This window comes from Poecilia latipinna, unplaced genomic scaffold (genome assembly GCF_001443285.1).
Source record: "Poecilia latipinna isolate Pla-1442-1.1 unplaced genomic scaffold, P_latipinna-1.0 Scaffold1, whole genome shotgun sequence".
Classification (NCBI taxonomy): domain Eukaryota; kingdom Metazoa; phylum Chordata; class Actinopteri; order Cyprinodontiformes; family Poeciliidae; genus Poecilia; species Poecilia latipinna.
The window spans coordinates 1,041,214-1,053,828 of record NW_015112617.1 but is presented as its reverse complement, the minus strand read 5'-3'; the positions used below and the strand labels follow the sequence as shown (position 1 = coordinate 1,053,828).

Here is a 12,615-nt window from a genome sequence, read left to right as displayed (position 1 = left end):
AAACTTAAAACCCGGGGGGTGGGGGGGGGGGGAATGTGGAGAAGGGGTGGGGGGGGGGGGGGGGGGGGGGGTAGTGGGCAGAGATATAGCACAGATGACTGGCTGATAAATTCACACTCATTCCAGCAGCTGTCTGGGAGAGTAAAGTGCCTGTATCTCTACACATGGCTGCCCTCCTGTTCCCGCATCACAACATACTGAATGAAACAGTCTGAGGAAAATACAGACCTTCAAAAAGTCTGTGCACTCTCCGAGGGGATGTACAATCTGGCGAAAGGAGTCTGGCACGGAGGCGCGGCTCATCAGCCGTACTCAGAATGCAAAACGGCACCACCACCACCCCCCTCCCCCCGCGCCCCCCTTCATTTCCCCCTCTTCCGCAACACACACAAACTGTTCTCAGGGAAAAAGTTGACGAAATCTAGAAATTTTCAGCGGATTGGCTCCTCCATCAGAAATTCAGAGACCGGCACCTTTTGAATCGCGTTGGCTCGCTCTTTGAACTTTCCTCTCTTGTTTTCACATCAAAAGACATGAAAGGGGGGCAGCAAAATGCAGGACAGTCAGCGCCCCCTCCTCATACACCCCCCCACCCCTCCAACTCCCTGATTTCTCTCCCATGAGTCGACGGTCTCTGCGGCAGCAGTCGTGCTCTCTCAAGAGAAAAACCAGACCAGTGTTAACAACATAAAGTTTCTCATTCCTCTTGCTGTGATTCCGCTTCTTCTTAGCCGTTAAATCCCGAGCCTCGTGATGAAACGACGTCTTAACGTGTTCACAAATGAGAAGGGTGTAATTAGAGCTGTGCCGTTACTTAAAAAAAAAAAAATCTGGTATTGGTTAAGTTTGGTGATTTGACCAAAAACACTCTTAGAGGAACTCAACATTTGTAGCAACACAACTTCAAAAGAGGAATGTTAAGTTTTTTTTTTGTTTTAAAAAGTGCTGCAAATATTAAAAATTCAGTTTCATTATCATATAATTATTTTGTGCCACTTCAAATCACGGCTTGAAACTTGTGTCGCAATTTAATCAAGCAAAATTAAATAAAATATTAGAAAATCACTTTGATGTTGACTTAATTTCCAGATGAAACTTTCTTTTTTGGATTACCAAATTTCATATATTTAACCAAACTTGCTCCTGTGTAATAATTAAAAGTGTACTTCTTTTATAAATTCCTCATAAATCTGACAAAAATTATTGTATAGTAGGTTTTTTTGTATGAAAGTAACAGATTTTTGTTCTAACTGCAGATTAAAGTCAAATGTCTGACCAATTATAAATGCCAGCAATTTTACAAAATACAACTTTCACCTGTACTGTATGTATTAATGTTGTCTCACAGCATAGAAAAAGGCACCAATTAGTTACTGTGCCTTTTTATATCACACTGTGGTAAAATTGTTTGCCCTAACACCCCACAGAGTTATTCTGATTTTGCTTTTTTGTCACACTTCAAAGTTTTAGGCCATCAAACAACTTATAAGGTAAGAGATAACCTGAGAAAATAAATAAATAAATAAATAAATAAATAAATAAATAAATAATTTCATGTATTAGGGGAAACCAGCTATCCAAAACAACATGTAAAAAAATAACACAATCATGAATTAATTTTGGGTAATTAATTTTTTTTTTTTTTTTTTTTTTTTTTGGAAAGATGATTTCAATCTCAATAGTCACACCCAGACAGGTTTACTGTCAGACTGGAGAAAAACAAAAAATAACTTGTCTCTCAACAGGAAGTACGTTTGCAGTCAGGTCTCGATCTAAAGAACAGATGAGACGCCACAGACATCCATCAGTCCGGAGAGGCTAACAAAGCCACCTGTAAGATGCTGGGGGTCTGGTGACCCAATATTCACAAACAGAAGAAACACGGACAGGTGTTGAACCTCTTCCACCAAAATGATCCTCTTCAGAATTCCTCAGCTAAAGTCTGTGATGGAGACAAGAGGCTGGTCAAAAATGGCGTCCATTTGGAGATCCTGAAGCTTAACCACAGCCACACTGACCAGACAGGTTTGTCTCATTAAATCTTGCCTTGATCTCACTCTTCAGAAAAAAAAAAAGCATCGTATCGATCAATAGTCAGATGACATGGTAGCAATGTAATGTCCTGTTGCTATGTTGCTGCTTTAAGACCTGGATGACTGGCCAGAGGCGGAGAGTCCTGCTCTCTGTCAGAAAATCCTGCAGGAGAACAACCTCTGTTCAGTTATGACCTTAAACTCAAACTCACTGGGGTTATGCAGCAGGACAACGATCACCAGAACACTGACTAATGATTGAATTAATGTACAAATATCATTGCCAGTTGCAGCAACTGCCTTGTAGGTGTTGTTGCCGCACGGCTGAACTAGTCAGTTTTTAGGTTTAGAGGCTCAACTCTATGCGTATCTATGTGATAAGCTTAATAAATTACATTAGCACTGAAAAACCTCATTTTATATCGACTCGTGTTAATATCTGTCACTGATATTAAAATTAGTTTGATGACAAAAAAAAAAAAAAAAAACTAAAAGAAATCTGTTGGGGGCACAAACTTTTTTTTTTCTTTACAACACTATAGCCGTATATTAAAATCCAAATGTCAGTAGCTGTTACAAAGTTGGACCCGGCTGCCTGATGCTGCCTGATTTATGGATTATTGTTTTCTCACACTACAGAACAAAAGCACCAATATGGTTCTAGCCATTGATTTCACCTACTGAAACTGGAAGTATAGGTCGGACTGCTGACTTTTGTCCACTGCGTTCAATGAGCCAGTGGGAGGTTTTACACGAAGAGTGTAAGTTCACATTTATGTTGTCAACCACAATCATTCTCCCCTCATATTACCGATGCTGTTGAATAGAGACTCTGTGAGTATTGAAACGTCAGTCAGGATTTGTCTATAACAGCTAATTTAAACGTTGACTTCACATTTAACTAGTGCATCAAAATCAAAGTTTCCACATGCTTTTTATTCATATCTGAGACATAAAACATCACAGAAAAGTTTTTCTCATTTAGAACTAAAGTTACAGGAAGATATAAAGACACTGAATGTCTTTAAAAATGTACACCTGTCTGTGGTCAGAAAGATTTTGCCAAAGCACTTTTTCTTCTCAAGTAAGCCTGTTTTTATATTAAAAATAAAAAGTCTAAACACTTTAATACTTCAATATCAGTTGACCACGGTCTGCATCCCTTCGCTTCAGCCTAAGCTCTCTATGGTGAGTGTGGTAAACATAGATACTGTGAAAAACATACATGCTTCAAAAATACCTTTGTCTTAATTGTGCTCTGTAATAATATTGTGTATCTGCCTGCTGTTTCTATAACATGAAGATATGGATTAATAAGTTATTAATACTGTATGATCATATTTCTATGCAGGCTGCCACAAATGTCATTAAAGTTTTCAGAGGTATAAACTCCTCATGCCACAATATGCCAAAGCTCAGTCTGCTCTGATGAAGAATCAGTCACTTCAAATTACTTGTGGTTCCAGCACCTGAGGCAGTTTGACCTTTTTTTTTTTTAAATTTATTTACTTTTTAATTCAACTTGTAATTTCTGGCATAATTTGGGAAAATTTGGACAAAACATTTAACTTTAATTCTCCAATTATTAATATGTAAAAACAAACAAACAAACAAAACAACTCAGTAACATTCCAACTAAAACTCACTTTATGTATTATTTTTACTGTACACTGGAAATATTACACCTGTTATACAATATAATAGATGTTTTAAATATTAAAACATCCAACTCTGAATGTCTATGTTTAGGTTTATTAAGAATTCATTTATAGAGTTATTTTGAGATTAACATATTTCCATGTACATATTATGTTATATTTACATTGAAATTACTTATAATATCACACACGTCTTTATTTTTTTATAAATTTTATAGCTCTTATGTTAACATTTGTATTTGCTAATATTTAACACTCTGGATGGAGCCGTTTGTCAACAAATAAGCAAATAAAGTTTATTCTTATGCCCTTAAATGTTTTATCTTACATCCATGGAAAGAGATCCCAACATCAATAAAAAAAAAAAAAAAAAAAAAAAAAAAATTAATAATTGAGGACAGACAGATTAGTTGGTCAGAATTAATTGAATTCAATTGATATGGATGTTTGACAGTATAACCAGATAAAAATCTGAGTTTGGACGTGTTGCGTTGGTTTCAACGCCGGCTGTTGCTACTTTCGGAGCGCATCGCTTTTGTTCCAATTAGAAAAACTCCAGGATGAAGTTCAACCGAGGAGTTTAGGGCAAACATAATTCGATAAGAAGGAGTGGCTTCTGGAAAGCGAATGTCTCCAAAATCTAATCGAGAACCAGAGAGGCCATCAGCATTACTTACCCTTGGAAACGGAGTCATTTAGGTTCACTTTCCATTAAGCAGCTACATGTAATTACGTAATGAATTACAGTTGTTTTTCTGTTTCTTTTCAAACAAACAGCAGACAGTGAAAAACATTCCCGATGCTATAAGTGGTAACGATCGGTTGAGAATGGAAACAGAGAGGACAAACACATTGTGGAGCCGGTAAAGAACTGGGTTAGAGGAGCGATACTGTTAGAATACCGAGTGGCAAAACACCAACATCAACAACAACAACTAAGAAACATGCAAGAGGAACTCAGACTAATTAATTACACTATGTGGCCAAAGGTTGATTTTGAAGGAAGACAACAAATGCATGGCTTTCTAAACCGTCTCGAAAGCAAACACACAACATAAGCAGGCGTGTAAATATGGACAGATGAACAGACTGGGACGGACAACCAATCAACAGACGCACAGAAGCGAGCGCTTCCAAATGAACAGCAGGTAGAAGGAAGAAGTAGTACCTGTCACGGTTTCAGCAGCTCCTGTGTTGTTGCAGCGCAGGCGAGGATGAGAGGAGAGGAGAGAGAGAGAAAAAAAGAAAGGTTGTAAGCAGACAGCCTGCAAGCAGAGAGCCATATTTAATTATTATTATAATTTTTTTTTCATAATTGCAGAAAAAGCAGGTTAAAAATCGATAAAAAATGCAAGTCCTGTTATTGTGCAATTTTTCACCAATTAGGAAACAGAAAAAGAGTTCAGAGTGAGCCGGAGACCGTGTTTGATCTCAATATAATGAGCCACTTTCCCCGCTTTCTTCCAGAAATACAAACACAATGAACCTAAGGACTGATTTTTATTTTATTTATTTTTTTTTGGTTATTTTTTTGTAGTGTTTTTTGTTTTTCACCCCACTACCCTCACCCTGCCTCCACTCATGTCCCTGATTGAGATTCCCGGCCACCCCTACTGTGGAGCAGCCACAGCCTGTAGACTCTCCCCTGGGGACCCGGCAGCGTATCCTGGAGAGAAGGGCACCCATTCGGAACGGTGCCCACCAAAACTGGCATCTCGCAGGGCATGGAAGACTGCCGTGTTCCCAAGTCCCTGCAGCATAGCTCAGGGCTCTGCACCCTCGGGAGCAGCTCCATCATTCATCGCCTGCCATTCATGAAGAACCCCCCCGTCCCCTGCGAACCACCCACGCACGTCCAAATCCTTATATTTCACACACGATGCTTTATTACATTGACACTTCATACGAGATGTTAGCGGTTCTTGACTTAAGACTGTGAGCAATGGGAAGCCGAGCTTAATGCGCGGTAGTATGTTGAAGCGGCAGCTCGTCTCACTTGTCACTGCAGGTATAATAAGGGTGTAAGGTATGACACGTGTCCTTGTTATGTCCTTTTGTGGGTTTTTTCGGTGTGTCAACAAAGTCCCTCTGGACTGAAGAAACTGACAAATCCCACACAATGGGAAAGAAATTCAAAACATCGCCCCTGTGTCTGCTGCAATACTTCAGGAGATGAAGTATTGCCTTTTGTCAAGGTTTAAGTTTGGGTAAAAACTTTACTCCTATTACGTGACACGATGCCATGCAAAAGTATTCGTAGCCCTTGTTTCTTTGTGTATTGTGTCCCTTAAAAACCTCAAATGTCCGTGTATTTTATTATAATTCTACATGGTATTTAACAACTGATCTATGCAAAAAAAAAAAAAAAAAAAAAAAAAAAAAAAAAAAAGCTCAAACTCAGTAAACATAGGATCAAATGTTTACGTGAATTTCTTTATTTTTTTAAACAGATTTCAATTGGATTTAGATCTAGTTATTTTCACAATCTAGTTATTTTCACAATCTAAAGCATGCTGATCAAAAGCGTTCCTTCCTAGATTTGGCTTGTACGTCTACGGTGAACTTGAACCAGAGAACCTTCTTCCACACTGATGTATCTCCAACATGGCATGTAAAAAACTTTAAATAGGACTTCTAATGACTTTGGCTTTGACATGAAGGTTTTATTCATGGTCTCCATGACAAATAGTTGTATTGTCCAAAGTGGTTCTTCCACCTGATGGTAGTAGTGGATCTCTTCCACTGTTCCCATGTTTTGGTGGATGACCTTGTAAATGACAAATGGTACTGGTCTGTACGTGTATACCGCTTTATCTAGTCAAGAGGACCGCAAAGCGCTTTACACTACACCGTCATTCACACACTGATAACTATCAGTGTGTGAATGTATGTGTGCTACAGGAGACAGGAGTGAGGATGCCACTGGACCCTCTAACCAACACGACATGTCTTGGTAGGTATGCAGTTGTGCCATATGCTCAATTTATGGATGACAAATTTGAAGATTACTCTGAGTTGTTTAAAGCTTTGAATGCTGTTTAAACAAAACTTTCTTTTGGGGTGCTGTGGTGGCGCTGGGGTTAAGCCCAGTCCACATATGGAGGCCTTGGTCTTCGACGCTGGGAATCAAACCCGCGTGGCCTTTGCCACATGTCCTACCCCTTCTTTCATTACCCATTTTCCTGTCAAATCACTATCAAACAGAGGCCACAGGAGCCAATAATAAAACCTTAAAAAAAAACTCTAGCTTTTAACTTTCCCACAACTGTATCTGTGACCTGTTTGCCTTGGTCTTGTTTGGTCTCTATTAAACCAAATAGGCCTTCACTGAAGTGCAGCACTGATACTGATATTTGCTTAAACACAAGTGGACCATTGGTGTAATAGATTCTACTGAACTCTATTTAGAGAAACCAGTTTGAAGTCCATGAACAGATTGGAACTAAAGATTTTTATTTGTGAACAAAAGTTCAAACCTAGCAATCCTTTCCCTTCCTCTTCACACTTTCCTGCACTACCTTGTGCTGATCTATCACATTAAATCATGGGGTTTGCGGTTAAAGCATTGTAACTCAACATAATGAGGCCTATGGGTGATCTAGGAAAAAGACACAGAGTGGTTGACAAGTCCGACCCGAGCCTGTCCCAGTCTCACCAGGCCTCGGGACAGCCCATAATGAGGCTTTTGAGCCGCTTTAATTGCCAGGTAATTATAATGTTGTAGCAACATTATGTAAATGACTCATTATCATCTTGTACGTGTAGTCTCTCTGCCCTCTTTTTGTGTTACTCTGTCAGAAGTGTAACACAGAAAAATGTATCACCCAGATATCGGGACACCTCATTGTTTAATCTTGTCAACGGAGACCTATGTCTAAATACAGGAGCTTGAGATGGAGTGGGGGACACCGTCCCTAACCCCTCGGTATGATCCACTTCCTGCCAGTGGCCTCTGAAGGGGGCTATTAATAGCGCTGGTAATGGTTGCGGTCGTGTTGGCCGCCTTCTCCCCTTCGCTCCTCTGTACCTGCAGCACATTAGGTAGAAGTTATGAGGTGCCAGCTCGCCTGTGATTAGATGTCATGGCTGTCGCTCTGCTTAGCCAATACTGATAGACAGATTTCCAGAGGAATGCGTGTGTGACGGCATTCGAGCGAGCGAGCGAGCCCGCTGCACCAATCCGTCAATCACGGCGGATGAAAGCAGGCGCGGCCAGCCCTCCTCCAAATGATGACCGTCCTTGTCTCCTCACCTCTTCTCCCTTCTATCCAAACGTCGCCCCGGTGCTCATCATCCGCCCCGCTCTGCACAATGATCCAGCAGCACCGGCAAAGCAGGACTCCAACAGCAGTTGTGTCGCATTTACCTGCTGGAGCCTGGCTCGTTGCGGGTGTTTTGAAAAGGCCGGATTCTTGGCTTTCGAGTGTCTCCGTTAAACCTGTAGCCATGCCAATGGATCCATAACAATGTGCAGTATTTTTGAGCTGCTGAGGCATGCTAAGATCTCAGGAGAGGAGATGTCGGTGCGGTAAGAGTGGCACATTGCCTCTCTTTTTCTCTCTCTCTCTCTCCCTTCATGACTGCTGCTCGGTAAAAGCAGTGGGGTAACACTAATGAGGCAACATTTCTTCACAGTGCTGGAGTGATGCCTTTGAATTAAAGTTCCCTCTTTCAGGTAAAACCATTCCCTCGCTTATTTATGCTCATGAACTGCGGCGTGTTGCATGTCATCCTGGTGTGTGATTGCGCTGCACAAGAGGACGGATGTTGTATTGCTGGAGCTCTGTGTTGCTTCCCCTGTTGAGAACACCCACATCGGTTACCTTCAAAACTGTGTTTGCACACGTGGTTGGAGGAACGCAGTCTTGCTGCGGGTATCCCACTGTGTTTTCATTTAATTAGAAGGGATCAGAGGTGGGCTTTAAACTTTTTTTTTTTCCCTCTTCAATCGGATCGAGACGTGAGCTCCTGCAGAGTGGACCTAATAAACACGGGCGACTTCAGAGGTCAGCTTGGTTTCACAAAGGAAACTGATCAAACCATAGCAGAACGACCCAAAAAAAAAGAAGAAGAAGAAGAAGGAGGAAAACATTTTCCAGCACTTCAAGTAACTCCTTTTCGGTGCTAATCACTTTAAAGTTTACACTAAAATTTACACTTTCTTTTTAAATTTACAGTGCAAACACCCCTCCCTTGAACGCGTTGATTAGAAGCAGCAAGAAGTAGAAGTCTTTGAGTTTCGACTAACCCTAACCAGAAATGAATAAAATGATACTAAAATAATATCTCATGTAATTAGGAGTAAAAATCAGGCATTTAGTAGACCATAGCTTTAACAAGGATAAACATATGTCACTATAAAAACAAACAAAAAAGAGTGTTTGTCTTAACATTTGAAACAGCACTGAATAAAAATCTCTTCTTGTTGATTTTGCTTTCATTGTAAGGATCAGAGGATGTCTCTCTCCCAGCGAGCTCTGTATAAATTACATCAGGTGATTTCAAAACAATATTATCTTAACTTTACATTAGCAACTTATTACTTCTGCACTTTTAAACACCTTCACAACTAAACAATTTCTTCAAAATTAAAGCCTCCTGCTGCATTCATTCAGGACTTATTCTCTTTTTACATTCCACCTCAATCTGTGTCATTTATGTTTCTTCTTGCAATGTGTGTACTGTTTGGAACTGGTGGCAAAGGCTTTAACTTTATATTTAATGCGCCAGTTTCATGTCAAATTTGGACAATTTGATCACAGCGATTAACAGACGTTAGCTTGGTTAGCTAGCCAACGTTGGTTAGCCTTGGTCAATGTCTAGTTCTTCAAAATATCCCACCTTCCTGTTCGTTTCATTTAAAAATTCAATCAAATGCCTCTTAAACTATTTTATGACCAGGTTGAAAAAACATTACCCCAAAAAACTATAAATTTCATGTATGCAAAGAGTGATCCTTGGAGCCATGGTCACAATGGGGAATTGTGATTATGTACTTAAAGGAAAGGGACCTTAAAGTACATTAAAGTCACACATTTGTTCAACAGTATGAACAAGTATGTGAAATTAAATTCTTTAAAAAGAAAGATCTGGTAAGACAGTGTAGGGGTTTTAATAAAACAGATTAGTTTTTATCTTTGAAATAATATTAATTTCAGTCATAAGGGACTTCACCTAGTCTCAGAAAAAACTATCAGTAAATACAACTTTAGACGAATAAAAACCGATGACAAATTAAACCATGGCATTTTTCTTTCCAAGAGAAGAAGAGGGGGAATACCGAGGGATTTATTTTTACTGCTTCCCTTAAGAATTAAGAGAAAGCGGCCAAGTCCAGCTAATCAAATCCACTTGATTAACTGAGCATCACCTCTGTAAAAACAGGAGCTCTGGTAATTTCCTGGCCTGGAGCTTTAAAGTGTGTGTGCATGCATGCGTGTGTGTGCACGTGTGTGTGTGTGTGTGTGTGTGTGTGTGTGTGTGTGTGTGTGTGTGTGCGCGTGTGCGTGTTCGCCCCAACGCTACAAAAGAAGAACATCAGGAACCATCTTTAAAAAGAAGTCGTTGCTGCCTATCCGCCATATGTACATCATTAATGTTAGCAGTTCTTTCTCTTTCTCTTTAGTTCATCTACATGTGCTTTGCTGCTTTTATTGATCAAAGCATGACCTCACAGGAAAAATGAAAAACAAGCCATCCTAACATCTGAAGCGCATGCAGCGAAGATAATTTATCCTCTGCACAACTCTCTTTAAGTCCTTATCAGTGTTATTCAGAGTTAATCATAAATATTGTGCCTCCAGGAAGACTTTGCAAAGCTTCATATGTGCATGTTTTGGCAGAATTACATACCGTGACAGCATACGCGGCATATGTCTGCCTTCTCGACTCTTGAGTGGGTGCTAGCTTCCTGAACTTAAGTCTTCTCAGTCGGGCGTTTTGCTGATTTACGGCTGCTCTGATTTATTTTGCAAACCATAGAGTGTTCTTATTTGCAAGCAATCAAATCGGATTTGTTTAGATGTCATGAAGTTTTCAGAATGATCAGGCGTGTCAATGATTTGGACATCAATAGCAGGAAGATGCACACAAACAAGAGTTTCTCTGCAAGTGTCTGTAGACTATTTCTTTTTGCACAATTTCAAAAACATTTAACTCTTCATGCTGACAACATACTAGGACACTAACAATGGCCAATGGCATCCAATGGCCACCAGAGTTAGATCCAGTAAAACCGTAGAACAACATTGGGATGTCAATGTGTGTTGAAAGCCTGACGGTCCTCCAGGCTTTACTCGCCACCCCACCAGGCTAAGCGTTGTTTGTTTATTTTAAATAGTTGTTAGTTTTTTCCCACCAGTAACAGTGACAGTAATGACAAACTAAGCGAGTTTTACAGTTGACGCCGTGACCACCGAGCCTCGCAGGTGTTATGGAGGAAACCCTGGGATGTACTGGGAGATTCACTTTGTGGATGTGCAGCCTACAAATCTTTGGGATTTGTTTTTGGTAGTGTTCCCTAGTGTTTTTGGTAAATATGGACCAAAAACACAAAGGAATATTCCCAACATTATCTTGAAAGGCACTTTTGAAGGTAAAAGGGGTGAAACCCATTACCACAAAAGATATAACTAAGAATGTTAATGGTGGCACTATTCCCTTATCTGCCTTTGTGGTACTTACTGAAGGTAAGATAATAACGGATTACAATCTGTTTAAGTGAATTTCACTTGAAAAACCCTGAGGTTCCCCATTTACAGTACAGGAAGTTAAGAAGGTTCAGTAAACTCTTGCTATCAGCGCTCACGTGCCACTAAATCCAGGCTAAACAGGCAGCAAGCGATCCAAACACACGCTCACCTGCGAACACAAGTGGGAATACTCAGATTAAGTCTCCCCAGAGTCAATCAGGACATAATAATCAGGTAGGCTTACAGGAGACGCAAAGCATGTTTCTGCTCGATAAACTGGAACAAAAAGGAGATTTTACATACATCCCCTCAGAGGTGGGTAATTGCTTTCTGTTAATGTGATGCGCTTTGTCCGATGTCTGGCTTGAATGAGTGTGAAAGCCAGAGGGACATGTGCAGCTGAAGAGAGCCTTCATGCTCGGAGATTAAGGGGAAATCCTTGAAAAATGCCAGGAGTTAAAAAAAAAGAAAGAAAAAAGGTGGATATATTGAAATTGTTTTGGTATCCAGGTTCTTTTTAGTTTGAGGCTTTTGCTGTTCAAAAAAATAAAAAATAAAGGCAAAAAAATGGTGCAAATTAGAGGCTAAACCCGACACAGATCAGTTTCAAGACTGGCTTTGAAAACAGTAGACATGTAGGATCATAAGTGTGTCGTTTGCTGTCTACAGTTGATAAAAAAAAAAAAACCCACAGAGTTATTAACAACCTTTAGTGACATCAGTGCCACTGCTAAGGTTGCATTCATCTCTTCCAGTTGTGTGGAGAAAAAAGGGAAAGCTCTAGCACATTTCCGACAACTCACGATGCCAAGCTGCTGCTTTGCACACTCTCACATGATAGGTGCCAAGCTCCACCTGATACTCAAAGTAAAAAATAAAATAAAAAAAATAAATAAATAAATAAAAAATGTTTAAAAAAAAAAAAGCTGTCAGTGCTTGGGATTCGGCTTGGCACATTTATCACAAGGTAACGTGATGAAACAACACTCCTCTCCAACAGGCGTAACGTCTCAATTCAACGTAAAATGAGGTAGGAAGAGCGTTAACGTGACACGCAATTAAGAGGCGCTGATTGTGACGAATGTAGGGACTTTACAGGTCTATAAATCAGCAAGCAGCTGTTTTTTTTTCCTGTTTCTTTCTTCTTCCTTTTTTTTTTTTTTTTTTTTTTGGGGGGGGGAAAACAGAGTCCCCTTTTTTTTGTCGCGGGCTCAAAAATCCCCTTTGTTTTGT

The 12,615-nt window shown here is 39.9% G+C and overlaps 1 protein-coding gene across 3 annotated transcripts in view; it reads right to left on the bottom strand.

The window, feature by feature from the left end:
* The window catches only part of cadm1b (cell adhesion molecule 1b), a 275,050-nt gene that overhangs the window by 89,152 nt on the left and 173,283 nt on the right, over positions 1-12,615 (bottom strand). For 2 of the 3 annotated variants that reach the window (XM_015037148.1, XM_015037317.1), the window contains exon 2: positions 4,860-4,880. The exons of the other annotated variant lie outside the window; for it this stretch is intronic. In XM_015037148.1, the coding sequence (XP_014892634.1) occupies positions 4,860-4,880 (21 nt within the window). The remainder of the gene's footprint in view (positions 1-4,859; positions 4,881-12,615) is intronic. 3 annotated transcript variants of the gene reach the window in all.